Genomic DNA, 20534 nt, shown 5'->3' with positions numbered 1-20534 from the left:
ATTGATGTTTTTTTTTCTTTGTATGTATAAATTTTTAAAATACAGAGAAAATTTATGTAAATAGACACTCATATTATTATATAATTATTAATTACATAATTAGGAGTTTGATTGTGATATGTGTTTCTAATAAATTGAGTTCAGACTTTGTATCTTTGATTACTTATTATCATATTCATCTCCTTTTCCTCAAAAAAGAAAAACAAGGCAGTCAATGGTTGGGAATATCATCAACCACCAAGAGCATCTGATTGTCTGTAAAATTAATAATATATTTATTGTGTAATTGACGCATAATTTAAAAAAAAGTGATTAATTACATGATAAGTGTGCTATATTTATTCTATAATTTGTTCGGACTTAATTTGGGTAAAAAAATTTCATGTTATATCTAATTTTTTTGTGATTATTTATGGATATATTAGATGTTCGAACAATCCACACAAGCACCATCTCAGTTAGTGTAATATTATCCAAAATTGAGTGTCGAAATACAAAACTCAATACTAACATAAATACTAATGTCAAAAGTCGAATACTTTTGCATTAATCGAATCGAGTTCGAACAGAAGTCAAAAGTTTATCCGAGTAATGATCCCAAATTATGTTATGCAGGAAATGTATGATTGGATTACTGCTAATAAGTCATGTCAGACTAAGATGTAATGCCTAAAACATAAGAAAAAACAAAAGGGTTGAGTCATTTTAAATTCAATGTTGGATCGTATAATTAGGCAAAGTTTTTAGGTGGATTTGGTAGTGTGACTGGGTCATCTTAGTTCCAATCATCGTTTCCTCTCAAATCAGAAGTCAACACGATGCACCAAATCCAACGGCGCCTTTGATTTCATCTTTCAAAATTATTTTTGTATTTTTTTAATTTGAAAGTTATTTTCATTTTATGAACTATTTTCATGGCTACACCATTTGCATTTTCTTTTGGAATAATTACACTCTTCTTTTTTTTTTAAATTGGTGTAATTATACATAAATCTCCTAGTTTAAAAAATTATATTTTGCACTTCTGAAGTTTGTTTTCGTCTAACAAATAAGTTCCTCCATTAACCAAAATTCATCGGATTTGCTGACATTAACCAAAAAGTAAAAAAAAAAAACTACATTTACCTCCGATTGATTTATTACTGATCTATTATAGGTTAAATAAATCTTTTTATGATCAAGTTATCTCCATAGTCTTCACGCATTAATGCATATGAGAAGGTATATTCTTCACCGTTATAAGGGTAGTTTAGTCGGGAAAAAAATGTTTGATCTATAGTAAGTCAGTAACAAGTCGATCGATGTAATTATCCATTTTCATTCAATCTTTGACTAACGGTGGGACTTATTTGTAAAACGGAAGCAAGTCTCAAGGGTGCTAGACTTAATTTTTCAAACCACTGTGGGTCTACGTATAATTACATAAAACTTCAGGAAGGGAGTGTAGTTATCCCTTTTCTTTTTCTTATATAGAAACTATAATTACATGATTACATCAATATTTTAATAAATTAGGCGATACACCGATTTTGTCAGTATATCAATGTAACCAAGAACTAATAAAGTATGTAAATTATAATAAACTTATATAAAGTGATACAAATAAATATTCATACATCTAATAGGACTCGAACTCATAATTTTTAATTTATTCATAAAATCTTAATCTTAACAACTCGGCTATTGATAAGGGTAAGTGAACGTTGTTAATAAATAAAACATTTAATGAGCTTGATTAAGATATAGTTGAAATTGAGTATATATCAATTAGATGCATGAGAATATTAATTAAATATATTAATAAGACCAAATATTCAAGATAATATTAAATTATTAATTGAATATTTTCTTTTATATTGTTAATTAAGACAATAATTATGGTTCAATTAACTATGAAAACTTTTGCTTCGAAATTCGAATTTATATCATACTTTTCTCTTCTTTTTTTTAAATAGAAAAAAATAGTGAATTACATTATTAATATAGTTAACATAAGATGAGGTAAAGAAAGGACATTATAACCCACGATATTTATTCATTCGTCAATCCTATAAAAAAAACCCTCTTTTATTTGTTTACGCACATAGTATAATATTTCGATTGAGATATGGGTGAAAAATGACTTTCCACCACACACACACACACACGATCACAGACACATGTTTGAGTCTCTCTCTCTCTCTCTCTATATATATATATAGGTCGCAACGGTACGGATATGGGTAGATTCGAGACCCCCCTGCCTCGGTACAAAGTTCGTCGGGCAGGTCTAATCCGATAAATTCAATTTTTTTTATTTATTTCATAAATATACATATACATATAAATTTAACAAATCAGTTACAAATAAAAGTGCTCATGACCTAACTTAAATATTCAAGTTTAAAAAATAAATTTATTTGCTCAACAATAAACAAATAAATAATACAATAATTTTTTAGTGTTTATTTTACCAAAATAAATTAAAATAATATACACATATATATTAAAAAATTATACCAGGGAGGGGCTGTCCCAAACCGATCGAGTCCGAATTCTTAGGATCCACTACCCGCCTCACATTTAACTTTTTGGACTCGAACCCGCCCCATTAAGGACAGGTCCGGGGCGGATTCTGCCGGATTTGAGTTCAATATGCCATGCCTATATATGTGTGTCCGCGTGTGTGTGAACTACGACGAATATTTGTACTTTTTAATAATAGTTTCATAGCTACGAGATTATGAGTTCGAGAATCAACCGATTAATTTTACCAAACTATTATAATTATTTTATGGTTTTGTCAAGTCAAATAAAAGACCTCGCAAATCTTCAATTAAACGCTAAGAACGAATATTTGCAAATTGCAATTAACCAATGATTCATCACTTAGATAATTATGAAGAAGAAGTATTTTACACGACTGAGTTGTGTTGAATAAAACATTGTAACCGTGTACGTGTTAAAATCCTTAATTATTTTATGGGACAATACATATATAAGGACATTTAAATATTAAATTGTAAATACCATGTCAAGTCAAAATTGGTCAAAATTGAAAAGGTCACTACTTAATTAATTAGTCAATATCCAAAACTCACCACCCTTATTATTTAATTACAATTAGTAGTAGTATATTACAAAACCATGTAAATTTGCACCTTGCAAAAATTATAATTTAATTTCTGTAAGTGTAAGGTGGTAATTTTAGTTCTATATAAATTTATTATAATTATTTTATTCTGTAATTTTAGAAAATTTCACATGTTAAGAACAAAAATGGCTGAAATTTACTTAATTGAGCATAAAAGTGTACGTGACCAGCTCGATTAGGTATATTTTTCCAATTATTTTGTTCTTAATGTACAAAATTATTATTAAAATTATAGAATAAAATTATCAAAATTGATTCGTATAGGACCAAAATTGTCATTCTCATATTTTCATGACTAAAATTGAAATTTTTCTTTCCAACTAAAATTTTTAATAATCATATGCTAGGCATGTGCGCTGCACCGTTAAGTTGTAGATAAAAAAATTGATGAGGACCAAAAACGCTAATTTTTATAAGTTACAAGACTAAAAGTGCTAATTTCATAATGAATGGGACAAAAAATGAAATAAACTTAACTTATTGGACCAAAAACGTTATACACTCTCTACATTAGTTTATTTATATTATTGTAAAAATATCCTATTATTTTATCAATTTTTGAATACCCAAATTTATCCCTTAATTCGTTTCTTCTCTTATAATAAAAATTGGGTTAGAATAGTAATTAACCTCTTAATTCATTTTTTCTTTCAACCAACTACCCCATAATTCTCTCACCCATTCTCCATATATTTTTTGCACACAAACTTTTATATATTTAATATACCCACAATTACAATTATTTTTTCTCTCTTACCTTACTGCTATTTTTTCTTCTTAAATAGTCTTAACAAGAAGTAGTCTATAAATTTTAGAAAATTTGTTGCTTATTTTTTATTTTTTCTCTTTCAAAGTTTGAAAATTAATAGAAAAAATAAATGCATTGAATTACAACTTAAAAAATACCACGAAATGGGAGAAAATAGCAAGTTTTCCACTGTAAATGAAATTTCCATTAAGTTTAACGAAAAAGTTAACGGAAGGACCAAAAGTGCCAAAAGAGTTAAAGTTTCAGGACCAAAATTGCAATATTAAATTATTTGAGGATCAAAATCCATTAATGACTATTTTTTAGGACAAAAAATTGCATTTATCCAGGTGTTTGTGTAAGTTTTACATGTTGAAGGGAATATAGGTTTCATTACAACAATAATCTCTCAGGGTGTAACTATAATTTTTACAAAAAAAAAAGAGTGTTTGTGCATTTTTGATCTAATTTTAAGAAATGTCAATACTATTATAATTACTTAAATCCTTTATCGTATTTGCACGAAAAATCTGTATTTATAATTTTTTTTAATTTGTATACAAAAATATATTACTCTTATAGTATAACTCATTTAAATTTCATCAAAATTTATTTTGAATTAGAATTTTCCATCAATACACCGCCCTTCTAATTAACAAATTACCAATCTGATATGGTCAAGATGGGGGAAATTTTTCATTTTTAGTCCTACATAAATATATTTTGTTAATTTTGCCATTTAAGTTTAAAAGTTTCCCATATTAAAAATAAAAATAATTAGAATATGCTAAATTTACAAAAGAAAAAGTGCATCAAATTAAGCATGTCAAGTACGCTTTTACGATCATTTTAACAAATTTCAATCATTCTTGTCTTCGATTAATGTGCCAAACTTTTAAAATTATATAATTTAATTTTTAAAATAGATTAATATAGGACGAAGATTGCCATTTTGATACTTACAAGATGGGATAAAATAAATCAGCATCACCTTAAAATTAAATTTTAATATACATATATTTATAAACCTTAACGAATTAAATCACACTAACCCAAATCATTATATATAGTGAAAATTATAAAGAGCTCTCCTAAAGTTTGTCATAAATAAGCTCTCCTAAAATTTATTATAAATAAACTAATAAGTACCCTTTCAATCAATTCATTATAGGGGATATCTTTTTGAGTATTTGTAATTTTTTTAAATAATAAAGATATATTTATAATTAAAATAGATTCCATGAGAGTCTTTTGTTATTTACCCCACACGCGTATATATATATATATATATACATGCCCTCTACCCCTTGCTGCATGCACCAATATTATCTACCTTCGTCTCTCTCACACGCTACAACCACTGGTGTTTTTCTCACTTAACTTATCTCTCATCAAACATAACCTGTCAAAATGGACTCCGGTGGTTTTCCGGTGGTGGTGAGGCGGAGCGAGGTGGTGGCTGCGGTGTTGCCGGTGCAGGAGCACTGGCTGCCCATGTCCAATCTGGACTTGCTCCTCCCACCCCTTGACTTCGCAATTTTCTTCTGCTACAACAAAATCACCGAGTCGCCGGAAAATGCGGTGGCGGTGCTCAAGAAGGCCCTGGCTCAGGCTCTGGTATCCTTCTACCCGTTCGCCGGAGAACTCGTGCAAAACCGCCACGGCGAGCCGGAGATGCTCTGCAACAACCGTGGGGTGGATTTTACAGTGGCTTATGCTGATGTAGAGCTGAAAGACGTCGATCTTTATCGACCAGATGTATCTGTACATGGGAAACTTGTTCCTGTTAAGATGCATGGCGTGCTCTCGATTCAGGTAATAACTTCCCTACGTATCTGAAATTAAAAGAAAAAAGAAAATACAATAATTGCATCATATTACTCTTAATCTATACTGTTATAAAAGAATTTTTTTATCATACAAACTTTAAATTGACAATTTATCCTTCATTTCATTTCTTCTCTTTAAAAATATTTGGTCAAATTAATAATTTTAATATTTTTAATAATTTTATAATTATGTTTTTTCCTCTTAACTTATCTATTACCCCATATTTCTCTGTCACCTTACTTCTCTAAATTTATTATAATATTTATAATTATAATTTATTCTTTTAACAAATTTCTTTTTTCTTATCATTTCACACCAACTTTCTTTTTATATACTCGCGAGAATTACATGACGAGTATTATTAAAAATAAATTAAAATTAGTTTTTTTATAATTGTCATAAGTATAATTAGTTCTTCGTTTAGAAAATTATAAATACTCTCTAGTATTAGTTATTGTATAATAAATACCCTTCGAGACAGCTGGTTATAGTAAGTATCACCGTAGTTTAAATTTTGCATGTTCGGATATTATTTCAATTAGTGTACAGTTGGCGTATCGTAATGGCGCAGGCGACGGAGCTGAAATGCGGCGGACTATTCATCGGATGCACTTTCGACCACCGCGTGGCGGACGCCTACTCCGCCGACATGTTTCTCACTGCGTGGGCGGAGATCGCTCGAGCAAAGCCCATCACGCGTCTCCCCTCCTTCCGCCGCTCCCTCTTCAACCCCCGCCGCCCTCCACAACCACATAAATCCATCGACAGACTCTACGCGCCGCTATTGTCTATGCCACCGACTCCTTCCGCCGATGATGACGACCACCTGACTAGCCGAATCTACTGCGTGAAATCCGATGAAATCGATCGCCTCCAGTCCCAGGCCAGTTACAACGGCACCAAGAGAAGCAAAATCGAGTCCTTCAGTGCATTTCTCTGGAAATCCTTAGCCGCCGCCTGCGATGATCGCTCCAAGGCCGTAAAATTAGGCATCGTAGTTGACGGAAGAACGAGGCTAAGCGGCAGAACGACGTCGTTGGACTGCTATTTCGGGAACGTCCTCTCGATACCGTACGTGGAAGCGAGTGTAGGTGAGCTCCAAACGACGTCGCTCACGGGGGTGGCGGATATGGTGCATGAATGCGTAGCGATGGCGTCCACGGCGGAGCATTTCCTAGCGTTGATAGACTGGGTGGAGGTGCTGAGGCCGAAGCCGGCGGTGGTGAAGGTGTACTGCAAAGATGAAAACGACGAGGCGGCCGTGGTGGTGTCTTCGGGTCAAAGGTTTCCGGTGCAGGAAGTAGATTTCGGGTGGGGTAGACCGGAATTCGGGTCGTACCATTTCCCGTGGGGAGGGGAAACCGGGTACGTGATGCCAATGCCGAGCGCAAGCGGGAATGGGAATTGGATCGTCTACGTGCATCTAAAGAAAAAGCACCTAGACTTGGTTGAGGCACGTGCTCCTCACGTGTTCAGGCCCTTCAATTGTGAGTATCTGAATCTTGATTGATTATGATATTTTATTGTAAATTCGTGTTACAAACGCATACTGTATTTTTTAAAAAAATTAATTTATTTATGTACTAAGATAACAGGAAAGATTTAAAAAAGAATTCCAAATAACTCAATTCAAAAGAAATTTAAAATTCATACATATTCATCAAAATATAGTTCAAAATTAAAATAGAATGATTTGAAATCCTTTACGTTTAAAATTATTCAAATATATTTAAAAAATTAGTTATGATGAATTTCAAATCCGCTAATGCAAAAAACGCAACCCAAGATAATGAATTGGCTGCTTGAGTTTGTAATTTTGGTCCAGCCCAAAGAACCCACACCTGGGCTTGGGCCTAAACCGAAAACAGGCCTTCAATGGTGTGCAAATTATTCAATGTCTCCCCATCCCATCTCTACAATGACGTTGCAGTATGTATATATGAAATAGAACATAAAATATAATAATATTTGAAATAAAAAAATCAAATCTGAAACATATTTGATTTTTGACCCAATTTTCTCACAAAAAACCCTAGAATCAATTATGGCTAAAAGTGTGCAGGAACTTTCACCCCCAACTTTGTCTACTTTTTTATGTTGTTTCTGCAAATTGTGGTGGGTTTTGGATAAGACCCCAGCAACATGTGTGATGATTGTCCCTCTTGTTCTTTTATGGGGAAAAAGAAATTACTTTCTACATCTTTATATTTGTTTCTTACCCTCTTATATAATAATTTGAATATGTATGAAGTCTGCATCATAGGTTATTGATTATTCAAATGTTAATTATTTGGATGGTTTATGACGTTGACAAGGGACCCACATTAATTACAGACGAGGAGTTTGAGCGGCTTATAAATTCTAAAATTGTATCTCCCTCCAAACTGTATTTTCATGAATTTCATAAAAATAAGTGATTTGATTATAAATTATTTTATTAAGTAAAAATCGAAACTATGTATCATTCACTTAGTTTATTTGAAAGTAATATAAACATTATTCATTCTTTTGAATATTGGAGGACTAAAACAGTAATAAGAAAGTACTATATATGTCTTTTCAGTCAATTTAAATTTGTCAGCCCAAAAATATTCATTTAAATATCACCACCCATAGAGAATATATCAAAACACTATTGTTCGAGCATATTAATTATATTATATTTATTTGAATTGTTTCGGTTGAATAACTCATTCCACCTATTTAAGTGGGTTTAGTTATTAAAGAAGAACAGTAATTTATATGGGGCTTAAGGAATAAAATCACACTTCCAATATACAAAACAAACATCTTACAAATGGTACGTTAAATAATTTATCCAATCTAATAATAGAAAGTAAATGCAGACCTTTCATTAAACAATATAGAGATATATGAATTATTTTGTAATTGAATTTTTTTGGAAAAAAAAAAAGAAAGAAAAGGTAAATGAATATTAATTTACCCCAGAGAGCTCCTGTTAAAAAGCTGTATCCAATCCATCATCATCGTACGATCATGTAAAAAGCGTAACAGGATGGGACAAAACGTCGGCAATATTTGGGATATATTTTTTAAAGGAATAATTATATCTATATCCCTAATCTAAGATTATTTATATAAATTGATTATATTTTTTGTATAATTATAAAAATTACTCTTTTTAGTTAAAAATTGGGGTAATTTGTGTAATTATATTGACCTTTCTTGTAGGAGTATGTGTAATTTTTCAAATGGATGAATGATTTGTGTAAATAGACCATAAATCAGCGAGTGTACAATATTATTATCCATTTTTTAAAATATCACTGTACATTATTACTTTTGAACTGTATCTAAACCGACGTTTATTAATTTTAATTGGTAAAAATGATTCACTTGCAATCAAATAATTGTGAGTTCAATTTTCTCTATTACTTAGTGGGTAATTTATAAGTCCCCGTACAACTCACTTATATTCTCGTAGGCATGTCTTATTGCATTGTCCGAGGCAAAACTCGAAAAGGAACATATTTAAAAAACTTTTTAATATCTTCTTTATTTATAAAATATATTTTTAAATGATACATTTAATTGATTAATGGTACCATATGAGAAATTCCTATAGTTGAAACATACAACTATACAAATGGGCAATACAAAGATTTAAATACATTTTGTCTTGGGAACCTTTTTTATTATTATTATTGATATTAGGGAAGTTATGATGAATAGACACAGTAACACGAAAAATTTAAAAAAAATATTAGACAAGATATGCATTGATACAGCTATATTTAATATATTTTTTGATACACAAATGCTATATTCAAATTATATTCATGTTTAGTGCATATTTGATACTATATCAGATAATTTTTTGAAGTGTCCATACAATATAACGGGGAAGTTTTTGAGAAAGATAGAAAAATGGGAGCACATAGCACATGGCTTTATATGATTGAAGGGCGCAATGCACATGGCCACCATCCCTCAATTTGTTGAAAAGTAAGTAGGAATTGGTAATTATTACTTTCTTTTATGGGAATATCAAAAAAAATATAGAGCAGCTCACGAGCTTTTTTTCTTTTCCATTTTTTGCTATTTTATTTGGGGTAAAATATAAAGTTAGGAGGAGGAAAATATTAGTTATATTAACAAAATTGATAAATTACAGGAGGCTCCCTTCAGAGTTAATATAATTATAAATATATCATGATTATTTAAAAAAATTATAAATATTTTTTTAATTTTAACATCTGTCAAGCAGCTAGCCCATCCCGTTAGTTGTCATTACGTTTTCATTTAATTTTTACGGTGAATTGATCATAATGTCCTTTTTGGATTGTCAAATTAAAAATTTATATGTTTTTGGAACTTTTTAAATATTTTTGTGGAATAATGTCATATGTATTATTTACTTACCCACCCTTCAATTCTTTTATATTTATATATTTTTTTTAAATTTAGTAAGGGTAAAGTAATTATATTAACCTTATCGTCTGAAAGCTACATAATTATTTTTAATTTTAAAGATACTTATAGTTTTTCAAATCTAACGAATATAACATATGCAAATGAGGGAAAATATCAGTTATTTCTACTAATATAAAAAGAAAGAGACTTTATACTTATAAATAGTTGTTTGTGATACTATTATATTATTTTTTATTATATCACTAATATTTTTTTAAAAAATATATATATATAATATTTTATTTATATTTATAATAAATTTTAAAATATAAAAAATTATTTATTATATGTATACATAATTATTGCAGCATCATCAGTATTAACAAAAATAGAGTAACAAATGATGGAAGAAATGTTTTGGTTGGGCGGACAGGCTGTCTCCAACGGGGAAGTGATGTACAGCATTAGACGGCGGTGATTAATTTACTCCATTTTAAATATCAACTTATTATTAATTATCATTATTGTAACTTTGTTATGATATATTATTTAAAAAAAATATGGAATTTGTCAGTACAAAAAAAAAATTAATAATAATAATAAAAGAAGTTATTATGAGGAAGCACAAAAATATAGGACTTTTTTTATAATTATATTTTCGACGTGAATATATCTGAAATATATGATTTAATTTTTAATGAAAATTTTATATTATTTAATATATATTCTGAATAATCTTTTAATTAGAAATAATTTCATTAAATATTATACAATTAAAATATGCTATTTTTTCGACTCATTTCTCCTCTAACAACAACATATTATTAGATATATATGTGGAAAATTCTTCTTTTTCTTATAAACTAAGCAAATTATATTCCTCTAAAATGGAAGTTTTTTATATTAATTAAAAATGTAAAGAAAAAAGCGAATTAAAGCAAGACTTTTGATTTAGGGAAAGTATTTAGAATCGAATAATGATGTAATTATGTCAAATTTTAGAGGATGGTAGAATTTAGTACCGATGGCGTTGGTTTGTGTCTAATAAAAAAAATTATTCCTTAGTCAAGATTTATTAGGTTTGCTGATATTAACAACAAGAAAAGTTGAATGAAAATTCATAATTATTGTTGATTGATTTATTAATTACTGATCAAACAGATATTTTCTAACCAAAATACCTTTATAAAGGTAATGAAGTGATGGTATACCTCATTACATGTATTAGCGTGTGATTAGGATGTATAAGAGTAGTTTGGTAGAAAATATTTATTTAACATGCAATAAATCGATCGCGAGTAATATAGTATTTCATTTAACTTTTTTATTATTGTCAATAAATTCAATAAATTTTAATTAGAAAATGAGTCTATTTATTATACAAAAACAAACATCAATAATACTGAAAATAATTTTTTAAATTATGAAGAATCTATTTATAATTTCATTAAACTTGGGACGATATAATTATTTCTAATAATAATAATAATTTGGAGGTAAGAACGCGGTTTGTAAAATGACAATTAATAATAATAAAATAAATAAATAAATAATATAAGAAAAAAGGGAGAGAGAAAGGAGAGTTGAAAGAACGTGAGAAGGGTGTAATAGGTGAGTGTGGGTCCCGCTTTCTGCTCTGGCAACAATCAATATATAATTTTATATACATTAATGAAAAGGTAACAACAAAAGTCTTCTCTCTCTCTCTCTCACTTTTTTGTCTGAAAATAATTGAATGGGCTCCGATGAATAATAGTGAGTGAATACTTTGTCCCTTCATTTACTGTTTACACTTCGACGCTTTTTTCTCTCTCCTCTTCATCTCTCCCTCTCTCTCTCTCTCTATATATATATATACATGCATGCATGCATGCCACAACAAATAAAATTATGGTCAAATTACAACGAGCTCTCTCTCAATGAAATTTAATATAATTATAAATATTTAAAGAATTATTAATGTGCGTCAACAAGATATTACAAGTCATTAGAAAAAATATGATTTTTTTATTGTAATTAATTATCAGAGTTAGAAGTGAAAAAAATTACGATGAATATTAACAAAAGCTGCAGGTTGTTGTTTTTGTAAGTAATGTCAGAATATTATTCAAAATTGAAAATCATGATAAATATTTTAACTGTATTACCTGTAGTAAATGTAGAATACTGATTAGCTGCAGTTAAAATTTAAGTTTTCGCAATAAATTTATATAAAAAAAAGTGGTAGATAAAATAAGGGTATCGACACCTAACAATTAGAATGAAAAAATAACACTTAGTTTCATTTAAATAAAATATATATATATATATATTTGATTTGACACCACTGATAATATAGAATGCAATTTTATCAATTAATTCAAATATATTGTCATCTTCACATGAAAATTTATACATAGTTGAAAAGTATAACTGCAGTGCCTTCTCCTAAAATTTGGTATAGCTATACGTAGGCTTCCTATTGTTTGAAAAACACACTTAGTACCCATAAATGTTAGTTCTATCAAATGAATAGATCCACCCATTAGTTAAAATTCATAAAAGTTGTTGATATTACCAAAAAGATTGAATTGAAGTCCATGTTTATCACCGATTAACTAATTACTAACTTATTACAGGTAGACAAATATTTGCTAACCAGCTATCCTTACAAAGGTAAATATGTACCTCATCACATGTATTAGCGTATGTTAAGATGTATAGGGTTGTTTGGTCAGATTTTTTTTTGTTTGACCAAATCAGTAATAAATCAATTGGGAGCAAATATAGATTTTCATTCATTGTTTTAGCTCATATTAGCAAATTCATAAATTTTGACTGAAGGAGAAATATATTTATTGAACAAAAACAAACGTCAATAATATGCATTTTTCATACCACAGACAATTGACATATAATAATCCAGACCCCAGGAGAGAACAATATAATTTTTCCCTAATGAAACACACATTTCTTGTTGAAATCCTAAACTTTAAAATGACAACAAGAAAATTTCTTGCCCGAATCAGATTTGTTCGAATCAAATATACTTATTATGTGATTGATCACTTTTTTTAAACTATATATTAATTTTAAATAATAAATTTATTACACTTACCATATGAATAATTTAGATTTAATCGAGTCCAACCTGAATTAGAATTTCACAGAAAACAAAACCAAAAACAACCAAAGGTTTCTTAATTCTAGGCCTAGGTTGACTTTTGCCTTTTCTTTTTTATTTTTGAGAATAATCACCCCTTGGCCAACCAAGCTTCATCTTCAATGTAAGACCTAGGTTCCGAGTGTTTTTAAAATCGTGTTTGCGTTTTCAAAAGTAGCGCGGAAACTCGTATTCTAAGTTGGATAAGAAAATCGAATGAGAGAATAAATGTTGGTTATAAAATCTATTGTGAACGAGACGTTACTTGATTGGTAAGTTTAAGACTTTTAATAAAATAATTATGAGTCCGAGTCTTATAAACATAGATATACGTTTACTTCTATAATAATTTGTTATTTATTTATCACATTTAGATATATTTATTGATTTTAATTATTGATGTCGCAAATTAATTGTCGAATTTGTATTTTTATTAATTGATATAATTAATCGTACACTGTATATATAAAAAAGAAATACATACTAAGATTGAGTGTAGAAAAGATGAAAAACGCGTAGCAAACAAAACCTATAACAAAATTTTTTTAATAAATAAATCAATCACAATATTAAATCATATAATAATAAATAATAATTAATAGCTGTGTCCAACACACTGTTGAAACTGCTCCTCCTTTCTCTTTCAGCTTCCCCCTTTTCAAATGTATTTGTGACGTGCTGCCTTGTCATGCTGGATTCTCCCAATCCAAACCCTAATTTTATGCATAATTACTTTTCCTTTTTTTTTTTTTAATAAAAGTTTCAACGGGTTGTTAAAATTTATCTTAATTACAAATATATTTTTATCATTTTATAAATTATTAATTATTTAACAAATACCATCTCATGACAGTTCATTGTAAAGGTACTATTTAGACGATCGTTAATGATATATATAATTTTTTAAATAAAAATAAGGTATTTATAATTACAACAAATTTATAATAATCTTTTATAGCGCATGTGCGTACTTTTTATGTGATTTTATTTCTAAGTTATAATCTAATTGAAATATTATTATTATTTTTTAATCTGAAAGAGAATACATATTAATCGCTCGTTAATTTGATACTAGTATATGAATTATGATACAAAAGTGTGATAGAAAATCCTGAGGTTGTGAGAATATATTCTTTTCTTTGAATATGGAATTAGCAAAAACCCAACTGGCAAAGCGTAAAAGACTTTTGCTCTTTTTCTCTATTTTATAATTTTTCAAATTCTATTTTATTTTGAATAAAAATTAGTATTTTCAAGAACTTGATGACACCAATCCTCTTAATGGTGTCCCATTACACAAATTTGACTTTACCATTGTTATAAAATTAAAATAAATCATGGTTACCAAGATTATTATTATTATTACTAATCAATAATTTTAATTAATTCAAATTAAGATATAATAATCAAAATAAAAAAATAAAAAATAAATAAAGAAACGAAAGAATAAATTGAGCCAACCAGGCAGTATCTGTACTGTGCCTATTCAATTTGATTCATTATTTTGGCAGCTCCAACTCTCTCTTTTAATGTGTTCACCTCACCATTTTCATTCCTCATTGAAGTTTCCCCTATGACTCTTCCCACCACCACCCCAAGCCCAATGCCGCCGCCCTCACGGCGGCGCTGTCCCTCCTTCTTGTTTCTAGCAGTTCTTGTTCTGTGCACCTTCGCCTCCCAGATCCCCAATGTCGTCGCCGGAGAGGGCGATATCGACTTAGACGACATTAATAGAGATGCCAAAACCTTGAGCTTCGAGAACCCGAGCCTCCGCCAGGCCTACATTGCCTTGCAAGCTTGGAAGAAAGCCATTTTCTCTGATCCTTTCAACTTCACTGCCAACTGGACTGGCTCTAATGTTTGTTCCTACGGCGGAGTTTTCTGCGCCCCCTCACTCTCCAACTCCTCCGCCAGAGTGGTGGCCGGCATTGACCTCAACCACGCCGATATTGCTGGGTACCTGCCTGACGAGCTCGGCTTGCTCACCGATCTGGCCCTTTTCCACATCAACTCCAACCGGTTCTGCGGCGTCGTTCCTAACAGCTTCAAGAAACTGAAGCTGCTGTTTGAGCTTGATCTGAGCAACAACCGGTTCGTTGGGGGGTTTCCGAAGGTTGTACTCTCGTTGCCGTCTTTGAAATTCTTGGACCTCCGGTTTAATGAGTTCGAGGGCGGTGTTCCGTCCCAGGTTTTCGACAAAGATTTGGATGCCCTGTTTCTGAATGATAACAGGTTCCAGTTCGGGATCCCGGAGAATCTTGGGAACTCGCCGGTTTCCGTTTTGGTTCTTGCTAATAACAATCTTGGAGGCTGTATCCCCGGCAGCATTGGGAACATGGGCAAGACTCTGAACGAGCTGATTTTGATGAATGATAACCTGACGGGGTGCTTGCCGCCGCAGATTGGGATGTTGAAGGAACTGACGGTGTTTGATGTCAGCTTCAACAATCTTCAGGGGCCGCTGCCGTCGGAGGTCAGCCGCATGCGGAGCCTGGAACAGCTGGACGTGGCTCACAACCGCCTCACTGGGGAGGTGCCAGCCGCCGTTTGTCAATTGCCGCGGCTTCAGAACTTCACTTATTCGTACAATTACTTCACCAGAGAGGCGCCGGAGTGCAGCAGATTTGGTGGCGGGGCGGTTTCCGATGGGCGGGAGAATTGTATTCCAAATAAGAGTAATCAGAGGTCGGCGAGGGAGTGTTCCTCTGATGCTGCTAAGCCATTTGACTGTAGCAAGTCTAAGTGCGGTGGTGGCGGAACCGTTGCTCCGGTCCCGGGTAGGAGGGGGCCGGTGGCGCCGAATCCTCCTTCGCCTAAGCCGGCTCGTGGGCCTAGGCCGTTTATCAGGCCTTCTCCACCGCCTCCGCCCACGTCGAAGTCTTCACCCAGTAGTAGGTCGCACCCTCCACCTCCTTCTCCACCACCAACCAAGTCTTTCCAACCGCCGCCACCTACTCACGAAGTCTCTCCAGGAACTCGCCTTCCACCACCTCCACCACCGTCTCACGAACATGTGACACCACCACCGCCGCAGCATGAGTCATCACCCACCACACACTATAGATCACCGCCACCTCCACCACCTCCAACTTATTATGCGCCCAAGAGTCCACCTCCGCCACCACCATATGTTTATTCATCACCGCCGCCACCACCACCATCCTACATATATTCATCGCCACCTCCACCTTCATCGTCTCCGCCGCCCCCACCTTCACCGTCGCCGCCTCCACCTTACGTTTATTCATCACCTCCCCCACCTTCACCCTCGCCTCCACCACCTTACGGGTATTCATCACCCCCTCCGCCTTCACCCTCGCCTCCACCACCTTATGTATACTCATCACCTCCTCCGCCTTCACCATCACCTCCACCACCTTACGTATACTCATCACCTCCTCCGCCTTCACCCTCACCTCCACCACCTTACGTTTACTCATCGCCTCCACCACCTTATGTCTATTCATCACCTCCTCCACCTTCACCATCCCCTCCACCGCCATACGTATATCAATCACCACCCCCTCCCTCACCATCTCCCCCGCCACCTTATGTCTACGCATCTCCACCACCACCCTCAGCCTCCCCACCACCACCGTATGTATATTCATCACCACCGCCGCCCTCACCATCTCCCCCACCTACTGCTGAATGTAAATCACCACCACCTCCCTCGCCCTCTCCACCTCCACCATACAAATACTCATCTCCACCTCCACCATACAAATACTCATCTCCACCTCCCCCCTTACCATCTCCACCACCACCATACAAATACTCATCTCCGCCGCCTCCATCACCATCTCCTCCCCCACCATACGTCTATTCGTCTCCACCACCACCACCTCCCAAGGAAAACATACCATTGCCTCCAATAGTAGGAGTTTCCTACGCATCTCCACCACCCCCTGCCATCCCATACTACTGATCACTGCTATCAAAATCCTCAAAAGGGACTGAGAAGAAAACAAGGCCAATCTTCACCAACAGTAAATAAGTTGGCGTCTCTTCTGATGATCTGTGGTTTCATGTCCAGAAGCTGCTGCTGCAGCAATTAGCATAGTCTTAGTTTCTTTTCCCAATTCATTTCCGGGTTTTTTTCTTCATTATTTTTTCGAACTCAAATTATTGGCGGTCTTATAATTAAAGTGTATCGAAGAGAATGGGTGGGTTAAGGGGCGGGGTTAACAAGCATCATTAGTTCATTTTTATACAAGTGTTCATTGTGTATAAGTCTAAACTTACATTCTTTAGCATGAAGTACTTTCTTTTTCTCTTTCTTCATCTTGATCTTGATCTTGCTGTGTTATGAATGGAATGTGTATCATCTTTGCCTTCTATGTCAGCACTTTCCTTTAAACCTACTGTTGTAATTCAGGAGCACAACCTGAAGAAACAGGGGAAGGGGATTCACAGTAGACCCACCATAAATCTCTCATCCTATCCCAAACATTCTTGCTATAATTGGTTCAAGATCTCCGTCACAAACAAAACCAGCCGACCATGAAAGCTTAACTCCAGGAATTAGGATCCACAACTTTCTTAAGTACTCTTGCTGCCTAAGAATGGCAGAGACTTGAGGTGGGATAAATTAAACTTTTCTAATCCAGGCCATTCCTGAGATGGTTTTCCACTCCAGAATGTGAGGTGTGGATTCCCTCTCAAATAGAGGGCTGTTATCTCTCTCGAGGATCAGCAAAAATGACCAAAACAAGCCAGTGTTTTGTTGTGGAAACAAGATTTCGTTTTTTCAAAAGGAAGAATTAGATCAAACCGTGGCAAGAAACAACCCTCAGGCTTGAATGCTGCGATATAGAAGTCTCCCTGGTGCAGCATTTTGGTAGGGCAAAACCAGTGAAATCGTCCCAAACGGCCATGGATGTATGCTTACGAGCCTGACTAGAAATACAACTCTGGAACTTCCGACAGCCGAAAGGCAACTCAATAAGTTGGCGTCCAATATCAATTAGTTCCCCATATACATGCACATAAAAGAAACTGCAATATCCTTCATCCCAGGTCGGGCAGAAAATGTGCCATCATTCATATCTAACTCACAAAACTTTATGCACACAAATGTTTCCTATCTAAAAAATGTCCGTACAGTAAATCATCTAACCCAATAATTCTTTAGGGAAAAAAAAAAAAAAAAGAAGAAAACATCAAAACTAGCTACTTTTGATTGTTCAAGCAAGTATACTATTCCAAGCAACAAGATTACATTCTTTCTCTTTCCAACAAACCAAATTATTCAAACAAGAGCAACATACAAATCGAGACACGTTTTGGAATACTTGTCACTAGTCGGTTGCTCCTTTTTCTCTTTGTTTTTGTTTAACGTCTTTGTTTTCACTCATCATCCGAAGCGTATGACAATGCATGATATATCATCTTTACTTTTTCTAGCCAAAGCCTCTGTGGTTAAACGCTTTGCAGCTGCTTGAGGATCCTTGATGGGTCTTACCATGTCGACAGCCTCTTGATTACTCATCACCTGCCAAGTGTAAAATCTTAAGCAAATAATACGTCACATCTCATCATTGTGGGGACAATATGGTATCAGTCTAGAAATCATTCCATGTTGATTCCTCCTATACATGAGAAATACTGGAAGGCTGAGAAGAAAGGCGATGAGTCCAGATATGGTCGTAAGTGTGTAACCCAAGAATTATTTAATACTATGGATTTCTTTAAACAAAATACTCATTTTATGATAGAATAAGCGAATCAGCCAAGAGATAAAGAGAGAGGATGGAAGGACAGAGACCAGGCATTTCCAGAAATTAAATAGAATTCACTGATACATTTGGCACGACGAAGAGTTTCTTATTTCATTTTCCAATTGACAAAAAATTTCTTCCAAATGTTGAACCTCTAAGTGCTAATAGTACACCATACTCATGGTTGCCACTCTTTTGTCCTCTACTGTCGCAGATTTAATAACTTGATTATTTTGAGGAGAGAATGTGAGAATTCATGATCACACAAGACCAGCTCATAGTGGTACACTCTTAAGTACTTGAAAGTTTGCAACTAAAAAGAAGGAAGGGATGCTCAACAAAAACATTAAAACCTGACCTTCCACAAGCCATCACTTGCCAAAATAACAAACTGTGTACTTGATCCAATCCGTACATTACGTACATCAGGCTCTGAACTCAAATGTGCTTTCAGGTTTTCATCTCCAAAAGCACGTGCAACAGCAAGTTGGCCATTAACGCGAGGCACATCTCCTGAAACGGGAGTCTTAATTTCCATGGTATCAAATCACAAAATTCCCAAAACATGTAATGTATAGTCAAATTCGATCTTTTAAATGTATCCAGAAGAATATATTGAAAACACCAAAGATTACCAGGAAGAGTTGTCACAAAACCACCCTGCTTCTCAATCCTCCTCCTCTCACTGTGTGGCTCATGGTCGACGGTAAGTTGCTCTGCTATTTCACCACTGCAAATAACGGCTCTGGAATCTCCAACATTGGCCACCCATAGATCTTTTCCATCAATAACAATTGCAGTTACTGCAGTTGAGCCACCTGGTCCTAATTGCATGGAGTTCTCTAGGATAACTTTATCAGTTGAATGATAAGCATTTTTTATAGCAGTTCTAGGGTCCTCCCAAAAATTAGGCTGCGCAAGTTAATAAAAAGAGATCTTCAGGAAAAAGGATGGCTAAAATGATAATAAGTACAGGAAGACGCTTCCATGAACTCTTCTACAATTATCTTGTGAACAGTTGGATTATTACAAAGTCAAGCAGCATTATTTGAGCCTTGTACTAAGGTATGGAGATTAGGTGCAAAAGCATTAAGTGAGCTACTTAATCAAGAAATTGTGCACTTCGTACACTTCATATGACTGCACATTTCCATTGTATCATCACCTCTACCTTACCTTATTCGATCCTTTCGTCCCTAATTTAAGCATCCAAGATCAAATTTTTTAACAGTGTAAATTTTTGTATAGGTTAGAGTTCAGGGGATACAAAATGCGACCAGACTAATCAAAGGCCATAAAGTTTCAATTCTATGTAGGAATACCATGACTTACAAATAAAGGGAAATAAGAATAATATATGGTGAGTTGAAGCAAACCTCCTCAAGTATGTTGTCGAATAGATTATCCTTTAGATAACTGGGGACTCGATCACCTAGATGGCCATCAAAAATTGCAAATAGACCAAGCACATGGTCCTTCTTCTTCCGGTACTCGGCAACATGGTAGTCCTCCATGTCATGACCCGATTGCCCTTCGATCAAGTGGAACCCGTGACACACCTTCTTCGTAATTGATGAGGACTTAAAC

The 20534-nt window shown here is 33.5% G+C and overlaps 3 protein-coding genes across 3 annotated transcripts; 2 read left to right on the top strand and 1 right to left on the bottom strand.

Annotated features, from left to right (window-relative positions):
• On the top strand, positions 5197-7258 carry LOC105173842 (shikimate O-hydroxycinnamoyltransferase-like). Its single transcript, XM_011095722.2, has 2 exons — positions 5197-5696; positions 6283-7258. Exons 1-2 carry the CDS (start codon positions 5292-5294, stop codon positions 7219-7221), a joined length of 1344 nt encoding a protein of 447 aa, XP_011094024.1. The 5' UTR covers positions 5197-5291; the 3' UTR covers positions 7222-7258.
• On the top strand, positions 14693-17365 carry LOC105173739 (leucine-rich repeat extensin-like protein 1). The gene has a single exon (XM_011095608.2). The coding sequence runs from the start codon at positions 14801-14803 to the stop codon at positions 17153-17155; it is 2355 nt and encodes a 784-aa protein (XP_011093910.1). The 5' UTR covers positions 14693-14800; the 3' UTR covers positions 17156-17365.
• LOC105173841 (probable protein phosphatase 2C 44) lies at positions 18237-20528 on the bottom strand. The gene is made up of 4 exons (XM_011095721.2): positions 20324-20528; positions 19583-19859; positions 19306-19460; positions 18237-18721 (listed from the first exon to the last, which is right to left on the bottom strand). Exons 1-4 carry the CDS (start codon positions 20459-20461, stop codon positions 18584-18586), a joined length of 708 nt encoding a protein of 235 aa, XP_011094023.2. The 5' UTR covers positions 20462-20528; the 3' UTR covers positions 18237-18583.

This window comes from Sesamum indicum, linkage group LG11 (genome assembly GCF_000512975.1).
Source record: "Sesamum indicum cultivar Zhongzhi No. 13 linkage group LG11, S_indicum_v1.0, whole genome shotgun sequence".
Classification (NCBI taxonomy): Eukaryota; Viridiplantae; Streptophyta; class Magnoliopsida; order Lamiales; family Pedaliaceae; genus Sesamum; species Sesamum indicum.
This window is presented reverse-complemented; position numbering and strand designations above follow the sequence as displayed.

Excerpts from the sequence above, each read along its gene's own strand:
- LOC105173842 (XM_011095722.2), top strand. The coding sequence starts at position 5,292 with ATGGACTCCGGTGGTTTTCCGGTGGTGGTGAGGCGGAGCGAGGTGGTG. Across the intron at positions 5,697-6,282 it reads ATGGCGTGCTCTCGATTCAG|GCGACGGAGCTGAAATGCGG; the intron begins GTAATAACTTCC and ends GTAATGGCGCAG.
- LOC105173739 (XM_011095608.2), top strand. The coding sequence starts at position 14,801 with ATGACTCTTCCCACCACCACCCCAAGCCCAATGCCGCCGCCCTCACGG.
- LOC105173841 (XM_011095721.2), bottom strand. The coding sequence starts at position 20,461 with ATGGAGGACTACCATGTTGCCGAGTACCGGAAGAAGAAGGACCATGTG. Across the intron at positions 19,860-20,323 it reads TCGACAACATACTTGAGGAG|CCTAATTTTTGGGAGGACCC; the intron begins GTTTGCTTCAAC and ends TAACTTGCGCAG. Across the intron at positions 18,722-19,305 it reads CAAGTGATGGCTTGTGGAAG|GTGATGAGTAATCAAGAGGC; the intron begins GTCAGGTTTTAA and ends TACACTTGGCAG.